Source organism: Calidris pugnax, unplaced genomic scaffold (assembly GCF_001431845.1).
Source record: "Calidris pugnax isolate Ruff unplaced genomic scaffold, ASM143184v1 scaffold111, whole genome shotgun sequence".
Classification (NCBI taxonomy): Eukaryota; Metazoa; Chordata; class Aves; order Charadriiformes; family Scolopacidae; genus Calidris; species Calidris pugnax.
In genome coordinates, this window is record NW_015090872.1 from 2411348 (window position 1) to 2434384 (window position 23037).

The window sequence follows — 23037 nt, forward strand, 5'->3', positions numbered from 1 at the left end:
AATACCTGCTTTCACTTACACCCTTCGGAAAGCCTAAGAGCTTTACCTTCTGTTCCCAAACTAGTTTTGCAGCCCAAACAGACCCATGTGTGCGTTTCCAAACCTGGCAGGTTGGAAGTTTGCTTTGGACTCCTGTAAGCCCACACTCACCCAGGCTGCACAGCCAGGAGCGATGCACAGCATCTGCACACACAGTGTGCTCCGCGGCGCAGTCCCGACGTTAATAATACCAAGCTTCTAACATAAGGAATTTGCACTTTCATAAAAGCATTGCAATTTCTGCTTCTAGCCCACGAGTCACCCCGGGGTATGTTCAAAGGAGTGGAAGAAACCGCCAGCAGTCACAGAGGTGAAAGTCATTTTCCTGATGGTAATCACAGGTCTGAGACACGGCTCTGGGGCTTCGCAGGGCTCCGTCCCCCACCGGTTCCTCCTCCTCTCCAAGCGCTCAGCTGCTGCGCTGGGAACCTCTCAGAGGAGGGGGAATGGCTGAGGGATGTTTCCCAGGAGAAGGTTTGATCTTCTCCTTGCTCCCATGACCCTGGGAGGGAAGATGCTCTAGAGCATCACTCCCCTCCAGGCTGGGAGCTGCCAGCCCACAGCACTGGAAAGGTTTGAGTTAACCACAGGATTGCGAGTTTTATACTTGTTTTATACCTTAATTATGTTTATCCACTGATATTTATTTAGGCAGAAAAGCGGGATGAGGAATTCTTTGTGCTGTAGTATTTTTTTTGTGTGCCTTTTAATGTGTGTAATTGGTGTGCAGAGCCAGTGGAGCGCTGCTCTGACCCTGGCTAAGGCAAGCCCACAGCAGCCTCTCCAGGAGGGAGAAGAGAGACATCCCACCGGAGCCACCACCGCAGCAACACACCCACCGCTGCCATGCAGTGCATTAGCAGCTCTTTAGTAACACGCTTCGACAAGAACCCACAATTTCAGGCACACAGTGAAGAAAACTGCCTTTGAATTGCTGAGGAATTTTTAGCCGGCAGGATGTAATGACCTCCGTTGGAAGGTGGCCGGGGCACTGCCTCAGTGCCACCAGGGACGCTGGAAGGTCCCACAGCCTGCAGGCTGGCAAGCAGCAGCACCCAGGCAACGGGCCAGAAAAAATCCCAAGTAAGAACAGGATTGACCAGGCCACCCTGCACCAGGCTTGCTGTAAGCACAGGCCCCCATGAGTCCGAGATGTACCCGTTGCTCCAGGAGAAGGGAGCAGACAGGCAGCAGCACCTCCTGCCAGTGTGATCTCCTCCAGACCCCCCATGCGTACCCAAGTCCATGCTGGAGTTTCGCCCTCCAGAACTAGTGATGAGCGGGTGGCTGAGTGCTGCAGCACCAGCACTGGGAAGAGCTCGGCACCTCCTGGGTGGCCGGGAAAGGTCTTTGGTTGCTAAAGCTGCTCCAGACCTTGCAAAACGTGACACGCAATCCTTACACACCCACTGCTTGGTGACTGCAAGAAGCACTATCTCCCCTCCCGTGGCAGCAGGGCAGGTCCCCTTGCAGACCTGACCTGGGGGACAAGGTTCTGAGCAGCAGGGATGAGGTTCCCAGGCTGGCCTCCCCACACTTTAATTATTACTGTCCATCCTCAGAGACCCCCGCAGTGCAGGTAGGAGCCCCAGCGTGGTGGTGATATGGGCATGGTGGCCAGGAGTGGCTCGTGAGACAGAGCTGGGCATCCCGCATCAGGCAGGAGGGATGAGTGTCCCCTCTGGAGGACACTCTGCACCTTGCCCCAGGCTCTGCAGGACGAGCATGGACTATTAACTCCACTGGCTTGCCTTTGCAGTTAAAATTTTTTTGTTTAGGCTCACACTGGAGTTAATGGCCAAAGCTGCCACCATCAATTATTTATAAACACAAATAGATAGTTGAGCTTCATAAATTGGGTCCCTCGTGCCCGTGTGCGGGCAGAGCTCTCACAAAAGGCTATTTTTGAATTGCTGACGGCCCCAAATCAGCAGCGCAGAGGCTGGAGCCAGAGCTGAGCCCCAAGCCCTGGGCAGCTGAGCTCCCTGACACGTCCTGGGCATGGACCAGGTCCATGGGGAGCCAGGGTGCTCTGGGGAGAGGCTTTGTCCCACGGCACCCGTGATGGCAAGGCTGCCAGGACCAGCATGGGAAGCCTAGTACAAGTCTCAGTGGATCAGAGCTGGATCCACCTTACTGACAGCTTGAATTGAGCTGACAATAAATTTAAAAAAAACACTGCAAATTAGGAAGGGGAAAAACTGAGGCTGTGACCTTCTGATGGTCCAGAGCCTGCCAGCCCTCCTCCCACGCTGCGCATCAGAGGGAGGCAAAAATACATCCTTTGTTTTCGGCAGCGGTGCGGCAGACTGCAATCCTCCAAACCCAGCGCCACGACTACATCATTTTCAAGGAAATACTTGAAGTGATCCCAAATATTCTCCCCGAGCATCTGGGCAGGCTCACCAGCGGGACTGAACTGGAGCATCAAAGAGGATTAAAGGGAACAGCCCCTCTCCCTCTTGCCTTCCAGAGGCGGGAGGCAGCTGAGGCTGTCCCCGGCGGTGACAGCAGAGGTGACGGCTGGGGACGTCCCATCCGCCTGATGCCACAATCCGACAGGGAGGCAGCAAAATGGGATTTAGCAAGTGCAAAGCGGAGGTTTGCTCACGCGAACGTGAGCGCACCTGAGTCCTAATATTTGCAGATGTTCCCCAGCGAACGTATTTATCCCTGCAAACTTGGTCTTTTATATTCCAACTGGGGCCGTGAGCTGGAACGGGTCCAGAAACACGCCGTTTGATGAAAAGCCCCCCCGAGCTGGCTCCTCTCCCGCCCCCACCCCTGTCACAGGCGTAGTGGCTGTCTCTTCTTTTTACATAATCCCCGTGGCACCAGGAGTGCCTGGCAGCCGGGGGAAGCAGCGCTGGGGACGGGCAGGATCCCAGGAGCGGTGCGGGAGCTGGGGGCAGCCCTGCCCGGGGGGCAGCAGCAGCACTTTGGGCTGAAGCAGGGGAGCAGCTATCTGTATTTTTACCCTAAAACAAGGGGCAGCTTCGCTAGCACATCATTTTAAGCAGCACACACTGTATAGCTTAGCGCCAGAGACATAATTCAAGCAGAAAATGAATTGAGAAGGACTTCAGCTTCGAATGTAAGGGAGCTGAAGACTTTGCAGGATTATTATTGCAGCCGCTGGGAAAAGCCTTTGGCTTCTCCAGCCACTGGATTTCCCTCAAACTGAGAAACCTGGTGCAGAGATGAACACGAAATACCAGCTCCATCGCCGTTGGTAGGCGTCTTCCCTAACTAAAGGTTATCTCAATTCAGCAGCTTCGCAGCTGAGCCTGGAGGTTTAGTCAGTTCTTCCTCCCAATTCCCCTTCATTTCTTCTCTTGGGAAAGAAATCAGCTCTAGATATGGAGAGATTTGGGAGCAGAAACAGGGATTAGTCATAAAGATAAAATATCAGCCTTGTCACAAATGAGATGCTATTCCTGATGCAATTCCCCAGGTCTCGGGCAGGCAAAGCTGGAGGAGCCGTCAGGGCTGTGCTGAACACCAGCGGGAGGATTCAGCCCTCCTCATTGAAACCTTATCTAGAAATAAGCCAGAAAGGATTTACAAAGGCCCAACTTCGGAGGCTGCAGGAGCGTTTGTGTCATGTGGGCAGCAAAGAATTGCAATTACCCAGCGTGTCAGTACACTGATAGCGCCGGCAGCCCGGGGGAAATCAGCAGAGATAACTTCTGACAATTAGTACACAGCATCCATAAGCCTAACAAGCAGAAGCCATGACTTGGTAACAGGTCACGTCTCTGAATGACATGATCAAAGACACGTTTCCCTCAGTTGTGCTGATGGGGGAAACTGAGGCAGGGAGGTGCAGTGGCTTGGACAGGGCTGCAGGAGGGGAGGGGGGTCACAGGGAGCTGCCGGCTGGCACCGCTCCACCGGCCCCTTCTCCACCTGCGGGAGGCTGTGGGCGTTGGATTAAAGGACAAGTTATATTTGGGAGTTGTCTTTCTTCAGGCAGGACCCTCCACCTTCCCTCAAATAGTGCCCTCCCCACATCTGGGGCCAGCCAGGAGTCGAGATTGTCACAACCCTGGGAGACCCCCGGAGCACTGAGCCTGCCCCAGCACCCCAGCTGGCTCCAGGAGACATTAATCAGCGTTTCTACTCTCACTGCAAGCACCTCCTGGACCATTTCTGCTGCCGACACCGTGCTGGGGAGCAAGCGTTGGGAGCGTGCAATGCTCCTGCTAAAAGTTGGTCATGGCTGAACGGCAGGAACAAGCATTCGGAAAGGCCGGGTTTCCAGTCACGCAAAGCCTCTGGGTTACTTATCAACCATTCAGGCAACTCACAGCAAACTGCATCTGAGCATCCCGTTCACTCTGCTTCCATACACCTTGTCTGTGCGGTTCCTGGAGAGTTAATATTGAAATTTTCAGAACTACAGGATTGCCTGAACCAAGCCGAGCGCTGAGCTGCACACACACTTGGATTTCATGTAAGGGTGCTAAAGCCAGCTTGGCTTTGCATCAGCCCTGATGACTGTGAAACCAGTGTAACTGCAAAACTGCATCCCAGCCCCGCACCACTCCCCCAGAGGGGGTACGGGCGGCTCCACAGGACCCTCAGCCACTATTCCGTGGGCTGGGAACAAGCACAGCTAAAGTTCCCTGGAGCCCTGCGCCCCTCACCGCCACCCCCATGCCCATGGTGACCCCCTCGCTCGGGCAGCCGGGCTGCTCTGCACAAGGCTGCTCATGGGGGCAGAGCATCCCCAGGCTGCTCCCTTCTCCTATTCCCGGTAACGTCACCCATTAGTGGCTGAAAAGGGACATCCTGAACAGGCAGAAGCCAGCTGCCAAAGTCACAGCAATCCTTCTCATTTTCAGCTGAAGGCATGACAGAGAAGCTTATCAGCTGCCTACACTGAGCGCTTCAGACTGAAGTCACAGCTGTTCATTATGTTTCCTGCCTGGGTTAGGAGGAATAAAGATCTGTAAGATGCATGAAGCATTTTACAAGAATGCCCATTATTTTCTTTTCTGCATTTCACCTAAAATTGGCTTTGATCTCATCTTCACTAAGTGAATCAGGTAAAAAGTCAGTAAACGATCCCCATGATAAAATGGTACCCAAGGCAGATCCTTTTTTCGCTTCACACAACATACTGCAAATGAACTTTTCCTGTCCAGCCTCAAACATGCTTTGTTAATTGATTTTTCTGCTCATTAGTAGCAATATAAGTTATATTGAGCAATTAATAGAAACCATCTTAACACCGCCGTCGTAAATTCACAACGTTGCATATAGTCTACCCAGGCAAGCGGGCTTTTGTATAAAATCACAAATATATATGCCTGAAAAAACATGAACACTCAAATGCTATTCAGTTATGCACGAGTTTCAAAATCTATTAATAACCCTAGTAGAGAGCTCCTCTGCAAAATCAGATGCATCCAGGCGGCAATTCTTTAGAGGCAAAGTAAAGAGCTATTACACTGCAATGTAACAAAGAACCATACCGTGACCATACCTATATTTCATGCCCGTTTGCTTTGCGGTGGATTCTTTTAATGAAATGTGGTGCTGAGGGGTAAATGTCCCCAAACTGCGAGCAATAATCGCCACTGTCCGAAATTTTGCCCGGGCTGCATTGACTACGTTGGGGGTAGTGCTGTTCTGCTTGCTGATGAGTCTGTCTTCACCATTTCGACTCTTCAAGTTGTGGTCTGTGCAGGCGATGGACACCTGCATCGCGCCCCGGGTACCCCTTCAGCCACCGGCCGGACCCCCGGCCGCCCCCCCAGCAGCGCGGGGCTGGCTCCCAAAGGCTGCCGAGGAGAAACGACGACCTTCAACTCCCAGAAGTAGCCGAGGGCAGCGGTGGGGAGTGGGGTGAGGGTCTCCGGGAGAGAGATGCCGGGAGGAGAGAAGCCCCGAACTTGACAAAGCGCAGATTTCGGCTCGGAATCTCCCCCTCGCAGCCTTGGCCGCCGCTCAGGCACAAGCATCCATCCGGTCAGGTGCGTTCAGAGACATCGAGCTGGTCCTTCATGGTGAGCCCTCCGGCAGCAGCCGCCGCTCTCTCTGTCTCTCTCTCTCTGTGTCTCTCTCTCTCGATGCAGCCTTGCTCCTTCCTGCCGGTTTTAAATCTCTGCGGGCAGGCTGCGAGCCCTGGCTCCCTCCTCGCCCGCTGGCCCCCGAACTGCTGAGCAGGCAGCCTCTGCCGGCCGAGGAACCAGCCGCTCTCTAAGGACCACAGACATCCACGGCTTCTTCCTTGTGCCCAGCTGCGGCAGCCCCGCTACATCCACACCCCCCCTTCCCCAACATCCACACCCCCCCTCGCTGGGGCCGGCTCTGCGGCTGCTTCCCGGGATGGCCCCGCCGGGAGACCGGGAACCGGCCTCCTTTGTGCTCAGGGGGGAGGCAGGGGCTTCTGGCAGACGCCCCCCGTAAATAGAGCTGCCGGCATGGCCGAGCCGGGAGAAGAGCTCTTACCGCGGGGAGAAATTCGGTCTTAAAAATGGGCTCATCGTGGGGGGGAAAAAAAAAATTAAAAAAAAAAAAAAGCCAAACCTAAACCGGGGAGGGAGGAGGGAGAGAAAAATGGCTCTGCTCCAGCGTGCCAGTGAGTTAACACGTTAATCCCGTGTTTCTGGCACCCGGAGCCGCCGCCTGCAGACCCGCGCTGGCAGCAGTGCCAGGGTTAATCCCCCCCTCCCACCCCCCAGCATCGCCAGCTGAATAAACCGCAGCGAAAAGTCTGCGAAGGGAACAGTCCCTGTCCCTGTCCCTGTCCCTGTCCCTGGCTGCCGGGGGGGGCTGCAGCCGGAGCAAGGAGCCCGGCACCGAGCCCCCGGTGCCCACCGCCGTGTGCCGCCTCTCCCGGCGTTGGGCACCGAGGGCAGCCCGGGGAGCCCTGGGCTGGTGAGGTGCTTCCCGGAGTGGTGGTGGGGGGGATGAGGCAGGGATGGGGGTGGTTTGGAGTCACCCCCGAGCCCCCAGTCCCTCGCTGCCAGCAGGCAGAGCAGCCCTGGGGGAGGACAGGCGGTGGGCAGAGGTTTGGGCACAGCCCGGGTGCAGCCCCACAGGACAGGGGTGTACGGGGTGTACATGGGGCTCATGGGGTGTACATGGCAGTGCAGAGTGGGCAGGTGGGTGAGGGCTGAGGTCACCCTCCATCCCTTCCCCAGCCCACAACAGGCCAGTGGGAAATATTCCACAGGGATTCCCCACACCCTAAACCTGCCCTCGGACCTCTCAGGCTCTCCACCCCAGCCCGGGTGAGGATGGTTGCCTCATCCACCCACTGCAGCCCAGGCTGCCCTGGACCCTGTCCCCTTGGGGTGCTTCTGCCAGGCTGGTGGCCCCCCAGCCTCTCCAGTGACCTGCCAGGTGCTCCCCTGCCCAAAGCACACCAAATTGGAGCAGGAGTGGTGGCAAGAAGAGAGAAGCTGGAGGTGCTGGTGTGGCGATGACGACCCGTTTTGAACTCAGAATGAAAAACCTCTGATTTCGTCCCCTGCAGAGGGGGCACAGCAGAGTTTTCTCCCCCCACGCCCATCCTGCTGAGGAGGGGGAGTGGGAGAGCGGCTGGGTGGGCCGCCGGCAGCCAGCCAAGGCCACCCACCACCCAGGGTGACAGGGTGAATAGCTTCTGATGATCTCTTTGCAGTTCCTTCATCTAATGGCTCATTAACGCTTATGCAGCACATTTCTCTAAGGCTGATCTTGGGGGGGTGGAAGTCAGAAAGGTAAGTAATAAGTAGCTGAACTAACCCCTGCGAGGCTGTGTCTCAGACACAAGATTGAGCTTTGAGAGAGTTTCCAGAAATCTAATCAGTGAGTTAGTATTACTGATCACAAATAAATGCTGTTAAATACCCAGAAAAGAGGGTATCATCTTGGGGCACAAGCCATGGGGTCGCTGACACCAAGGTGCCCCATGGTGGGACCTCATCCAGCACATCCTCCGTGTCTCCATGGGACCGAGGGACGCAGCTGGCACATTGCTGGTGGCATCCATGGGTCTCTGCCTTGACAGCGCAGCCAGCCCAACACAAACTAAGCACCCATTTGGCTTCTGGAGCCTAGCTTTGCCTTTCAGAGTCCAAAGCAAGATTGACAAGATTGGGATAATTTCTCTTTCTGATGGACATATGGCATCCTCTTGCTGGGCACAGATATTTCAAGAAATAAGATGTATTTTTTCATCTTCTTGCTCTATACATGTCTAAAGAGCTCCCGTCACAGCTGGCAGCTGGCTGTGCTGGTGCTGCCGAGCAGACTGACTTGGTCCTGGGGACGTGCCTGGGTACCATCACCCAGGCTCTGGTCACCATCCCAAATGCCACTGCTGCCCATGCCCTGGGGTGTTCAGCCCAGGGAGGGACAGAAAGGGACAGTCACGTTCTGCACTGGCACATCCCACAGAGCATATTAACTCAAGCCGCTTAGCTTCAGAGGGGTTACAGTCTCTGCCAAAGAAATATGCATTTAAATATGGGATTTATTTCATTTCTCTGAACAAGATAATCACTTCCAGACTAAAATGTTAGAATAACATAATTTTGTATCATGAAAATCCCGAGCTTATAAAACAAGAGGTACGTGATGGCCTGGGCGGAGGAGGGTGCTGGGGTGCGGTGGCAGCTCTGGCCAGGCTCTCTGTGCCACTCCAGTGCCACCAAACTGCCACAGACCCAGCTATTTGCCAAGACCTATGTATGCATTTCCCCCCCCAAGGAAGATGACAGTCGCTCATTAAACAACTTGCTCAAAATGCTTCATCAAGCAAATCTGGTTTAACACAGATGCTCACGACCACGCTGGCTTTGCCTTTCCTGTGATCCCTGTTAGCCCCTGCCCCAGGATCCATCCCGGGGTTCAAAATAAAGACAAAAGCCAAACACAGACGAGCAGGATGCTCTAGGCAAGCGCAGAAGCCAGGAGGTGTTTTGCTCCTACACAAATAGACTGTCCTGGGCATTGAGACATGTGTTTCTTTGCCCAGGACCTTGCAGGGGCAGGATGATGAGCATCACTGCAGCGAGCAGAATGGAAACTTCCAAAAAGGAAAAAAAAAATACTTGATTCAGAGCCGGTCTGGTCCCTGCAGAGGCACGGCAGGGAGCTGGGGCCGTGCAGCCCAGCGGGTGATGGACAAGCCCTTCCCCAGTTCTCCCCAGGGGCAGGACTGGAAGCACTGGGGGCAGAGGGGCTCTCTGTTCCCGGGGCCAGGCAACAGCAGGGCTCCGGCTGTAAGGAGGGGGGAAAAGATGCTTCTGCAGTCCAAAACATAAAAATAAACCAAGGTCCTTCAGTCTGGGTTGGATGAAACGTTTCAAGCTGATGCAGACGCAGGCTCTGGCACGGCTCAAGCTGAATGCACTGATTGCTTCTTTCTTCTTTTCTTTCTTTTCTTTTTTTTAAATTCCACTTTCTGGTAAAGCAACTTTCAAACTTTATGCCAAGCCTGGCTTGAGACTTCGCTTCCTGATGGCTGCAGTCATGGGCTGTTTACACTAATTACTCTGCTGTGCTGTTCTACCAAAGCAGAGCATTTTACTGGACACATATCAATTAATATCTTATTCATTTTTATTAAATTTAAGCTGATTGCTAGCTATACCTGTATTTTTGGTAATGCCAATAAGCTGTATATATATATTCTGGCAGGTTCTGTCAATCTTTTAAGAAGACAGGTCTTAATTTCATGCCCTTCTTGTGCTCAGACCTCAGGAACAGGTTGTACTCATGATAGCCACAGATGTTAATTAAACAATACGCACTGCACTGGCAACAAGGCCAAGCCAAGTAGTGAGCATGGGGTAAAAGGTAGAGCAGATGACCTCTGCCTCCATCCCTGAGCCATTCATGCTTTACCAAGTAAAACCTCTTTATCAAAGAAAATGGGTTTTTTTTTTCATTACCAGCTGCAAAGTTCATGTTTCTACCTAAAGAAGTGGAAATCTTTACTGATCTATATACAATCTCATCTTTTACATAAATAATCTGAGTATTTCTCAGTCTTAACCTTAATTTCCTACAGAATTGTCTTAGAAATTTTGAGTGCTGATAAAACGAATCTGAAGAGCTGTTAAAAAATATCCATCCCAGGCATCTCCCTGGGACAAGGCACCAGGGCTCTGTTCCCAAGCAGGTGAGCCCCAGGAAAGCTGCTCCGCTCTCTGCACCCCCTCGTCGATGCAGGGACCTGGGCAGGTACCCACCTCCCCTTTAATCCCATTTTTGCTTTGTAGGGGAGCGGGATTGGCACATCTGTGAGGACACACGGGGGCCATGACCTGGGCAGAGACTCTGGGATGTTCTCAATGAATTACAACATAATTTGGGCACTTTTTCACCTTATTTCAGTCGGAGGTTTATGCACCGTGGAAGATGCTCCATGGTGTTTGGCTGCAGGTTGCGGTACAGAGGAGAGCTGGACACCAACTACATATAGCCAGTTACATAAACCCACATCCCTGCACGCTAACCAGCAATCCAGGTCACCAATAATGATGCCATCTCAGCTGGTTTAAGCTCTTTAACTGAAATTATTCAACCTCGACAGAAGCCATCAACTTAATACAGCAACAAACGAAGCACCCGTCAGCACCAATGTCAGCTGAGCCCCTCGGCAAAGTTTCTTTGCTAGAAGACTCCCTTTTTAGCAACGTGTCATGGTTTAACCCCAGCCAGCAACCAGGACCACGCAGTCCTTGTGTCTGCACGTACACCGTTCACACATGGAGGGACTTTGCCCAGTACCATGGGTGGGCCAGTGTCCCTGCCAGACACTGAGGACCTCGTGTGAGCTGGGGGCAGCAGCTGCCACCCAGCAAGGTGCCTGGGATGTGAATTGGGATGAGTCCTGGGGTGCTGAGCACCCCCACACCTGCCTGCCAGGGACTGTGGACCCATACCCCACAGCTAAAGCTTGTGCTGGCCCTAGGGCAGCATCCCCACGGCAGGTACAGGGCATTTACTCGGTGGCACAAAGCAGCCATGTGCTGTTCCCTCTGGGGGCTGTTGGGTGCCTGAGCCCCATCTCCTCCAGGGCATCCTTTGGGCCAGCCCCATGGGTGCTCCCCGAGGGCTGTGGGCAAGGACACAGAGCTTTTGGAGGGGGAACATACTTCAAACTGCTTTTGTTCCCGATACCACCCCGATGCTACACATAAGCAGAGGTTTGTGGTTATCACTGCTCCCTGTGGCAGTGCAAATGCCCAGCCTTGCATCACCCCTGCATAATTACACGCAACATTAAACACAGAGTCTGAACTGTTTTCCCCGGTGCTGCAGAAGCAGCCTCTCCCCTCCAGCAGCTTCCCGGGCTGGGCTGACAGCAGCCCTCCTTATGGGACCTCAGCCAGGTGTCTGTCAAGGAGACCCCACCAGCACCCTGCACAACAGCAAAACCAGCACCTGAACTGGTTTTTGGGTGCAAAATGCAGCCCAGTACCAGCCACTACATCACCCTGTAGAAACCTGTACCCTGGCAGCTTTCCCTCTTTGCTCCCTACAGGAAAGGACCTCCCCTCTGCACCCATGGCCAGAACATCACCGGGGAGCAGTGAGATGCAGCAGGACAGAAAAAGTCACCACTTCCAGCCTAGAGGCATATTAAAAATATGATTTGAGTGTTCATGATAGAGTTTTAATCACATTGGACATTTTGACAGTTGCTCAGTGGGACTTTGCATGAGATGTAATTGGATCAGCCAAACTTCAGAAAGCCTCATGGAAGCACCAAAAATTCATCTGGCAGTGCCATGTTGGCAGGATTCTGCTCCAGAACCAGGGTCTGGGGAATACAGAGTTCTGTCCATGGAGCTTTTCCACCCAAAAATTCATCTAACAGACCAGACCTTGCTACTGCAACCAGAGTCTGCCCACAGCTGCTTTTCCAAAACCCAGAGCAGATGTTCTAGGTGGTAGTCTCCAAGACTGGCTTTCGTGAGAATTATGTTAACACAGTGTCACAAATCCTTGATTTTCAGACTGCCACAGGATAACTCTTCCGCAGCACAGCGGGATGCACTCAGGGAAATTCTGTGTTATGTCCCAATAAAAGTTTCATTGGGCCATAAAAGCTCTGATTATAAATACAGCCCGTGCGCATCTCAGTCATTTCGACTCCATCTCAATAGCTGTTTGAAAACAGGTTTCCTGCTGGGCTAATTACTTATGATTGCAGCAGTTCCGTTACATTGCCGTAAATTGGGCTGATATGGACACTGGTGAGATAACGAGCGCTGCCACCCAGGAAAGCGGGCAGAAAAGCCCAGGAGTGAGCTGGTTTGAGGATGCATCTCCCTGAAGGGCTTTTACGGTATTAATTTCAATTAACAGCTGAGGCCCTGCTGCAGGGGGATGCGCACCCGCTCAGCTGAGGAGTGGTCCCATCTGAAGCATCAGCGACGAACCCCGCAGCGATTTGTAGCTCTTTCAGGGCGTATCTAAACCCACAAGGAACATTTATTTTTGACAACAAAACTGGAAGCTTGGCAAGGAAATGAGCTGCATAACAAAAGCGCTGCGCTTATCTAGCAAACAGTCGTCTATTTTCACTGGTTTCACATGAAAAACTTAATTTGCATTTGTAATTGCACTTGAGGAAGACTGATCAAAATTCTCATTAAATGTTTTTTAGTTAAAACACGTCATTCTGGCAGGTTTTCAGCCCAGAGCGGGCTGCCTCTGATAGCACACAAGATCTGTTATCAGCTCCAGCCCCGTGCCCGCCGACCAGGCTCTGAGGGCTCCATCCTCCCAAAAGGGACCCAAATTGGGGGCGTACCAGCGTGGGCAAACAGAGCCAGGCTGCTGGCCCTGCTAACTTGTGCGATGTGTTAATGCCCAGGTATAAATAAGGCAGCATCGTCCCAGTCCTGGGGAGACACGCCGTGCAAAACTGTAAGTGCTGCCCTGCTCCTCACAGGGATAATCCCCAACGTTCGTGTTACAGATTCTTCAGGATGTGATGAAACGATAACCAAATCAAAACTGGCATGAAAAATACACTAGCTTTGCTTAATTCTAATTAGAATTGAGCCAGATGCCAGCAGGGTAATAAATGTGTGAGACGGCTACCCTGCGGGCAGTGCTGCTGAGGGTTTCTGCTCTGCCAGAGCAGGAGCTGAGCCCCCAGAGCAGACACCCTCAGCTACGGCCTCGCCATGGCTGCCCAGGGTGCCCTGCAGAAACAGGGCTTTAAAAATAAGAAGCATCAAAGACAAAAATTCACCTCTTCCAACTTCCTAAACCCACCAAGTTTCAGAGCCCTCCTCTTTTCTTTTTTCTGCATGCATTTCTGTATGATACAAGCAATCTGTACACGATACAGAGATCCACTCATAAACTCCCACTTAATTTTCAAGCCCCCCGGGTGTCCAAGGCACCCACTTGCCAGCCCTGCAGATGCTCATCGGCTGCACCAGGAGCTGAGAGCCAACAGCCCCCCTGGTACAGCCACAGGGTACCAAGGAAGCTGCCTGCTACCAAAGAGCTTTGCAGTAGTTATCCAGCTCTACACAATATTAAATAAATTGTCACTTAATATAACGCGAAAGAATCAACACTGAAACTGAGACCCAGCACTTTCTGTGTCTCACAAAGGGGATGTAACCTACTGGGCACCCAATTCAATTAATCAGTCGCTTATCCCTGCAGATGGAAGACATCCACCAGCTTATTGCCTTTCACCCTATTAGCTGCACTACTCCCCACTCCAAACCAGGTAATTTCATTTTTCCATGTTATCAATTTCATTTCTCAGATGACCGAAAGCCAGTGGCTTACAAGACGGGCTCCAGAAATTACCATTATATTAATGTATTGTAATACATGGAACATGATGAAAACACTTAGAGCTCCACTGCACAGTACAAGAGGTTTTCTTGCTTTTTTTTTTCCCCCCTCTCGAGGTGAGACTGAAGGCCCTGACATGGATATCCCACTTACTGAGCAATGTACCCCAGGCCTGGAGGAGAGGAGCATCCCCAACAGCAGCAGTGTGGTCCTGGGGGACCCTGGCAATGTCCTCAGACACACAGGGTTGCTGTGCCAGGCTCAGGGACACCAGACAGCAAGTGGTGACAGGTTGCTCACCACTTTTCTCACTTCTGTTGTATTTCAGGGGTTTTAGAGGGCAGTGGATCAGGCCCTACACATCCACTCTCTCCTGGGGCAGCCCAGTGGGGCAGAGCCTGGTCTAGGGGCACCAAAGGCAGCGATGTCAGCCCCATCGCTTGCCTTGAGCACAGCCCGTGGCTGCCAGCCACAAACCTGCCTCCCTGCAGCACCTGTAAAACAACAACAGCCAGATTTTCCACTATAAAAATATAAAATAGTTAAAGGAAGGTGAAGAGTTGGAGAAATGAATGCACTGAGGTTGGCAGCTTGTGGCAAACAAGCGGTTTTCCATTTTGCCATACTCATATCCTAGATCACACATCCAGAAAATGCAGATCTTTCCCAGGCTAACCTGACTGATAAATTTATTCAGACCAGGCTGTGTTCTTCCAGCTTGTCTGTGCTTATTGAATAGTAGATTTTAGGCAATTATGTATACCATTCTGTTATCCGTACACGTCAAATATCACCCGATCATTGCTTGTAACAGCTTAAAACTCTAAATTAACTTATATGAAGAAATATGTTGCTAAGATCTCGGTCTTGGATGCTGAATAATACACAACTCCATTCTGCCCTTTTCTGGGACACACTATAGCAGATGGATGACTAATTATCATGCAATAACTTCTGAATCTTTGAGATGAGCTGGCAGAGGGTCAGAATCAAGACGAGCTACGGGAGACTGCGTTTTTTTGCAAAACTTTCTTCCAATGAATACCCCTCCAGCAAACATCCCACCCACCCAGGAACCCTCAGCTTTCACTTGAGCTGCATCCTTCTCCAGCCAACGTGGGGACCTGCGCTCTTTTGCGAGTAAACTAAATGAGAACAGTCTCCATCAGTGATTATCTTATATAAACCAATACTGAACAATAAGCACTATTGAAATATCACCTTCCCAAGTAGTACTTTTTTTTTTTAAAAAAGGATTATCATTCTTCTCCAAAGGTTCTCTCTTTCAGCTGCAACAACATTTCTAAGTGGCACAGACTGAGAATGCCATTGGCCACATCTGGCAAAACTGGCACAAGACCTCTCACCCTGCATCCGAGAGAAGTCTCTCCACGTTGACCAGCACTCCCAAAATAATGAGAGGCATCTGTTGGAATTAGTCATTGAGGAGAATTATCACATCACCCAGAACAATGTCATTTGCTGAAATGCAGCAGATTACTAAGAAGTGATCTTCAGCCCAATTAATTTTATCGTTGCCTTTTCACACTGCCAGGCTCCTCTTTGGGGAACGTGATACGGCAAAAAGTGTTGCGTCAGCACTTCCTCCGCGACTTCATTACTAGCCTACATTGCTAGGTAAAAAAAAAAATAAAAAAAATCATCATTTCAGGTCTTCTAGAATCTGCTTTTCACCTGAACAGGGTAACTTCTCCCACAGGGAGGTCTTGTCAGAGCAGGCTTTGGGCCCATTTTGTGTTGCTCAGGGGTGAGGGCAGAGTGTTCTACTGCTGGGAAAAAAGCCAGGGGCTGCAGGAACTCTTTAGCTCCCTAATTTTCCCTCCACTCTCTTTCGACTAAGGGGAAAAATATTGCTATTTTCACCTTCAGAACCCTCTGCAAAGACTTTTTAACTTTTATTTTTGCACCCAAGGCAGGAGCACAATGTACCTCCCAGCAGCATAATATCATTTTAGTAAATTAAATACAAGGCACTGTCAGGTCTTCAGGTGATCTCCCAGCAATGCTAAGCATTTCCAAGCCAAGGATCCATTGTACTTCCCAGGGCCAGTGCTGGCCAGGCAAGTAGTCCCTGATCTCCAAGCACATCCCAAATGATATCGAACAACCACTTTCATACTGGAATGGCGCCCATTTAATTAACAAAACGATTCGCAAGGGGATCGTTACTTATTGCCAAATGCATAAACGCTCATTAGGTCCTCTGGGGAAAAGAACGGTTACGCTTTGCAATCTATGGGGTGTCTTTTTTGGCAGTGAAAGATGTGCATTTCTTCACCCCAGGTGGGATGGGCAACCAAAGGCTGTCAGGGAAATATGCCTACCCCACCTGCAGCTGGACAGCCAGGATAAGCAGTTCCCCCCAACAGCCGCACTGTGCTGTATTTGGGCACACCAAGGACCCCCGTGTACTTCACAAACATCCTAGGAAAAAATAGCAACCGTGCTCCCGGAATTACAGAAACGCTGTGTTGTCTTCTGGAGTCTTTCTGGCACAGGATGAAGCCAAGTAACTATGAAAATGCACACTGAAAACAAGGAGGAGGAAAAAAAGAAAAGCTTATCAGGCAGTAGCAGGTCTGCAGGAGGCAGTTTAGCCATGGGAAAAGCTGCCTTTCAAGTCAGCATCCCCGGGCAGCAGCACACGGCAGAGCCGGGGGGAGCCCGGCTGCCCACAGTCCCACCCAGGGGGGCTCGGCCTGGCGGGGAGATGAAATAAAAGGTGGTCAAAAATAGAAAGGTGGCCACTTCAGGATGGGGAAAAAGAGGGCGTAATCAAAATACATTTCAGTTGATTATTTCGGCTTGCTTAAATGGTAAAAAAAAAAAAACAACCCCAACTTCTGATTCAAAGGCAGGTGCAAAGAGTCACCCGGATCATCTCCATCGCTCGCTGAGTGTGCAGGGCTGATGCTGGCACCCCCAGAGCACACCCAAACCGTTCGTACTTGCACCAACACGACAAACTGCCCAGAGGAGAGGAAAGTCGATGACTGAAGGAGCATCCTGAAATACTGTAGTTACACTTAGTATTTCATAGCAGACAGCAGTAGAAATTATACCTAGAAGTCCCAAGAGCAGGATGCCCAGGAGCTCCCTCCCTGCCAGTGCTGCTGCAGGGCACATGCTCCAGCTCTGTCCCGTGGGAGATCTGTCACTCCTGTGTTATTTACTGGAGCTGGACCCAGGAAGCAGCCACAGGCTGGGGCTGTGCCGTGGGGCAGCCCCACAGCAGCACCCCAGGAGCCAGCACCCTCTCCTCCAGGGCTGGCATCAACCATAACCTGAATCTCCATCTGCTTCCCTGAGCTGGCAACTGTGACCTGATGCTGGAGTAATTCTGAGGAAGAGGAGAGAACCACAATCCATTGATGAGGGGTCCCTGTGCCTGACAGCTCTGTGTTAGAATCAATCTTGATTGGAATCACATCACTGCTTTGCCCCTTCTCAGACACTTGAGTCTACTAAATTCTTCCCTATATCCTCACATCTCAGAAGGGAAATTTTTATCCTAAATGTTTTGCCTTTGGAATCTCCTGGACTGGACAAAGTATTACATTTCCAGAGAAATTTCCTCATGAAAATTCACTAATAATAACTATTAGTGTACAAACTAGGATTAATAACCAAGAGAGAAAATAAAGGGAATTCTCTAAGCAAAGATTGGGCCATCAACCTGGGTTGCCGAGGTGGGAAAGGGGGATTTCTCCTCACACTAGGAATGCTCCAGTGGGAGGGATGGGGATGCGGCAGGAGGAGTAACTACAGGAAGGGAGAAAGATGTTGGAAGAGCAGCTGCCATGGCGTTTGGTTATTTATTTCAATTAAGCAAAGCAAAAGAGTTGCAACTGCATCAGTTTTGGATTGGTATTGAAGATCAAAATCCATTTTCATTCCACCTGAACTGTGGCCATCTGCGGTGCCAGGCATGGAGTCAGCATTGCCGGGGCACACGCCACAGCCAGTGGTACAGTCCCACTCTCAGCCTGGCATTGCAGCTAACCTCTGCAAAGCCTGGGCTTATGGTCATTTCCTAAAGGATGGAGACCTGAAACAAACCAGAAACAGCTGCTAGAGGAGATTTTTCTGGGATTTTCCTAAACAACCCCCCCTTTGATCCACCATTCAGCAGTTTGTGTCAGTGCAACGTATGGTGAGGTCCCAACCTCAGCAGATCCCCAAGTCAGCCCAAAGAATCCCACATAAAACCTGTTTTAACCAAGACCGCACAGACCGAGTTCCATCCCAGGGCACGCACACAGGCTGCAGACTTCGAGCCTGCATATAAATATACCCATAAATATCCCAAACTTTCCAGCCAGCCCCCTGGAGAGATGCTGGATCTGACGGCACTGCGGGGAGCGGGGAGGGGGCTCGGCAGGCAGCACCCTGCCCACGGAGCTGGGGATTTATCCAGCTTCTGGCAGCTCTGCCTTTCCAAGCTGGAGTTTGACAGGAGCAGAAGGTGTGTGAAAAGCACTAGCGAGCGTGCAAATTCCTGCTGGGCACTGACAGGAGCTGCTGCTCTGCACACACCTAAGGGTCAGCTGGGATTTACTGCTGGGGTGGTGAACTGGGAGGACAAAACTTGCTCTGTCTTCCACCTACGGCACGGGGACCTTCCCAGGGGAAGGTGTGAGTAAACCTGGGAGTGCCGAGGGGGTGATGCTGAGCTTTTACACAGCTTTATCACTGTTGGAAGCGTGTCTACACGTGTGTGTACATGTGTGTGCAGGCACACGTGTGTTTCTGGCTGGCAGAAAGCAGCAGGATGAGGCGCCAGCACCGTTGGAGCAGCTAAAGAGCTCCTCCTGCTGAAAGCCCACCGGGGAGATGGGGCTCACGCTGCACGCAGGCGACAGGTACCATTCTTCCCCAAGGAGTAAAATGGGATTTCTTACTTCAAGGAGGAAATTCCACGCTACGGACGCTGTATGTGCATGAGGATACCTCGTCCACATCCTCACACGCATCCCCTGTTTGCATCCCGTCCTTCCCCATTTGTGCACGGGGGAACCCTACAAAGAACCACGGCAAGAACCCTACAAAAATTACGCAAACAACAAGAAGCAAGTGGAAACTGAAATACTTTGGAAAAGGGATGGGCATGGGAACATCTGCCATGGCGCTGTACTAGACAGCAGGCACTATAGTTTGAACAAAAGAAAAAAAAAAACCTTACAGAAAAATTACACTATTAGAAAAGAGACACAGCTGGATGCGGCTCTATAGATCAATCTGCACAGGAAAATATTAATGCTGTAAGCTATATCCCAATAAACATAATGCAACTGTGCTCTGAATTGAGCAGATTAGGACAGGATTACAGTGCACGATTATAGGACCACATCAAATGCTCTCATATATTTCGCCATCTAAAGATTAGATATTTTTAAAGCTTTGATGCTTGAAATGAACCTGACCAAGGGAGCCTGGAAGAGCAGCTATGGCAAAGCGGTCATTCCCAAATTTACCTCTCTGTAGTAGCCCTGTCGGGGTATAAACACAACTCCAGAAGAAGGGATAAGGGCTGAAGAGTGCAGCCTGCCTGCTCTGCCCCTGCACACTGACCCATCTCCTCTCGCGCGGCACAAGCAGAGCCGTACCGGCGCAGAGCAGAGCATCCCCACGGACCAGCCAGCCAGCCCAGACAATGCCCAGGAGTGAGTGCTGGGAAAGGATTATAAAGGAACCGAACGAAAATACAGTAATGCCGTTCCCAATACATCATCTCAGCTTTCTGCCATCTGCCATTTAAAAATTTGCTGCGCTAGAGGTTAACCCCCCCCTTTTGTATTCAATAGCCTTGCCTTATACCCCGTAACATTTTGAACATGCTCATACTTCCAGCATCCAAAACATTGTCCCATGGCAATGAGATCCCCACTTTCATTAGAAGATGCAGGGAAAGCATTTCCTGTGTTTTAAGCCTGTTGTCCAGACATTTCATTTGCATTCCCCCTGGTTCCTGCGTTATAGGAGACAGTGAGTTACTCGCTACAGGCTGTTCTTGATTTTAAACACATCTGCTGTAATCCCTGTCAATCATCTTTTTCCTAAGCTAAAAGCCTGTTTAATCGCCTGGTGCAGGGACAATCCCATCACTCAGAGCCCTCTGTTTTCTGTAGCCCAGCTTACTGTCTCAGTCTGGAATGGGACGGCCAGCACTGACCACAGGATTTGAATTGTCAGCTCCCAGAAATGTATTTTTTAAATTGGTATTTTGCTGTTACACATTTTCTAAAGCGGTGTTTGCCTTTGTGTCTACCAAGAGCTGACATAACTCAAAGATGGGGGAGATGTTTCAGCAGTAGTTCTTCTGCAGGAATGGTGGTCAGTGCCTTCAGTGGTCACCACAAAATCCTGGTGCTCACCAAAAGCCTTTTGCTATTTCAGGATTTGATCCTGTTACCCAAACGACATAATTGCCTCAGTAAGGTTACCAAAATGGAGAGCCTTTCTAGTAAGTTTAAGATCTCTGATCTCTAGTAATACTAAGTAATGATTTAATTGAAGAACGACGTTCATCCTGGCGCTGCAGACTGCGTATTTCACTCCCTTATTGCTTTTCCTGACACAAACTTGTACCACTGTAAGACACACACCAAATTAGATATGCAAATCACAGCCTTTTTGCCAGCAGTTCCGCCCTAGAGCTCTCTGATATTTTCCCTTGCTGTATTTAGCCACAGTAAGTATTCTCATTTTTCAGAATTAAGAGATATTGGCTATCTGATCACAGTGTTATTTTTATTACCAGCACGAGCCACCTCCTGCTCCTCACACATCAAATAAGACCGCAAGCAATTTGGGGAAAAAGAAAAAAGCTGAGTGTGAGGGGGTTTACCATCAGTTGGATGATTTGCAGGTGCCCTCTCCTCCCCACGGTCACCATGCCCATCTCATTGCTGCACCAGCTGAGCGCTCGCTCTGCCATGGTGACATTTCCCATTGCAAGCAGAAAAGAAAAAGCAGCCCATCCTGCAGAGGGCAACCCGTTGACCAGTCTTCATACGAGAGCTTCAGATTGACAACCCTAAATTTCAAGTTTTAATTAGCTGAACCAACCAAAGCAACATGAACTGGGTAGAGCATGGCAGGACGCAGGAACTCCTGCAGGACAGACTCGGGGGCTCGCTCCAAATGGAGTGAGTTTGCTGGGGGCTTGTGTGCTGCGGGAAGAATCCATCCCCCCTGAACAAAACCTCAACTAAATATAAAATAGATAAAATACAAACAGAAAAGTATAGCCCCAGCTCTGAAGGCTGCTGCATGGGTTAATCCAGCGGCGCCTCAGGACTCCATGACCTCCATAAATACTTTCCACATATAACATTTGCCAACAGCGTGTTTTGCAAAAGTTGCCTGGGTGCTTTTGCAGACATATACATCTAACATTTCACCTCCGGGCTCTCCAACTGCAGCTGCCCAAGCACAGAGATGCTATTTTAACCATGCATGAGCAGAATATTGAGAGGTTTTACAGTCACAGCTTCCCAGGCGTGAGGACAGACCCAGCCTGCGCAGTTCAGTCTTTAAGAGCTCAAACCCCAGCAAAGTGTATAGGGAAGGAAGCCGTGCAACAAACACCCTGTTGGATAATAAAACACCTAATTGGCTTTACAAATGGCGTTTCGTCTGAGAGAAATACTATTGTCATCAGAAACAAACTAAGCTCATGCACTGCTGCACTTTAAGTTATTCAGTAATAGGCTGAACTAAGCTGTATTTGCTAAAGCAATGAAAGGAAAAAGAACTAATCATCCTATAAATAAACCAGCTTATGAGTATTTAGTAAGTGTTTCTTGTTAACAATTCATTATTTCCCACACATAATTAAATAGCTCTTAATAAACCAGGAGTTTTTTATTGGCCGGACTTTAGACTAGGCCTATGGATATCTGAAGAAATATCTCGAAGGCAAAACAAGCCGTGCTGGAAAATAAAATGTTTAAGTTCACTGTAAGACTAGAGGAGCCTCTGTGCTTCTAAAGCTAGAAGAGCAAAAATCTAGAGAAAGCAGCAAGCGACGACTGCTGAAAATCCCTCCCGCCCTGCAGCAGAGCCCCCCGCACAGCCCCCTCTCCTGCAGGAGCCTTCCTTCCCCTGGATTTCGTACAGGAGAAACCCGGGATGTTATAGCTGTTCCTGACTACTATGAAAAATGCACGTACTTAAAATGAAGCATATGCTTGAATCCATCAGCTTCAACGGAAATTAAGTGCATGCTTTATTTAACAATGACTAAAGGCTCTGATGAACGAAGACCACTCTGTTGTGTAAGCCAAGAAACAGAGGTGTATGAAGCTTTTTGCACAGAGCCCGTGCGAGAGCTGAGTGGGCAATGACAGCCTGGGCACTGAATAAAACCTCAAGGCCAACACCAACTATCCCTCGAGCACAAGACAGTCCCAGAATAGCTCATTAATTACATTTTTCTGTGACTTAAAAACTGAATCTCCAGCAGGTTTGGGGACTGGGTGTCCATCCCTAACAGAAGTTTTCTCCCCAGCCTCTTGGCAGGCTGTCTCCTCCAGGCTGGGCACGCTTTCTGTGCAGCAGCAAGTAGAGATGAACATCGCTGTCGGTTTGACCAATGCATTTTTGACTCAGTGGCAGCCAGGTTCAGTACCAGGGAGGAGTCTGTACATCAGGACAGTCTCCTGTGCAGGAAACCTAAGACAGCATCACTGCTTTATGGGAACTACGACATTATTTGTGCTTCCCAGTGAGGGCACAGTGACTGTTAAACTATGTCTGGAGTGGACCAACACCATAGAAAGTGCAGAAGTAGTAGAGAAATAAAATAAATGGGAATTTTCGTGTGTGTACTAACACCAACCACTTCAAACACAACAGCCACATGGGATTAGGATCATCAGAAGGGGAGCAAAAGAATTTTTCATTAGAAGGGAGGCAAGCTTCCAGATCTGAAAAACCCAGTTAATTGGAGTACCTTGCTCAGGGACAGCATCGCTCCTGCTAACCCAGAGTGACGCCAGGGATTACTTCTATCATTGCTCCTCTCAGAGCGTGACATCCCTGGGATGCCTTTCCATTGCCTTTGGACATTTTCCCTTTTCATCACTGGAACACTGTGGGCTCAGTCCTCTACTTATTTGTATCAGCTTTCAAGGCTGCATTACCCCAACTTGCTCCAAGGATTCCCAGCCGGCGCAGGCAGAGCAGAGGTACGAAGCC

The 23037-nt window shown here is 50.4% G+C and overlaps 1 protein-coding gene across 2 annotated transcripts in view; it reads right to left on the bottom strand.

The window, feature by feature from the left end:
• The window catches only part of KCNAB1 (potassium channel, voltage gated subfamily A regulatory beta subunit 1), a 69984-nt gene that overhangs the window by 45580 nt on the left and 1367 nt on the right, over positions 1–23037 (bottom strand). Inside the window, exon 1 of one of the 2 annotated variants that reach the window (XM_014946067.1) lies at positions 5531–6647. The exons of the other annotated variant lie outside the window; for it this stretch is intronic. Within the exon in view, the coding sequence (XP_014801553.1) occupies positions 5531–5751 (221 nt within the window). The 5' untranslated portion in view covers positions 5752–6647. Of the gene's footprint in view, positions 1–5530; positions 6648–23037 lie in introns of those variants that run through there. 2 annotated transcript variants of the gene reach the window in all.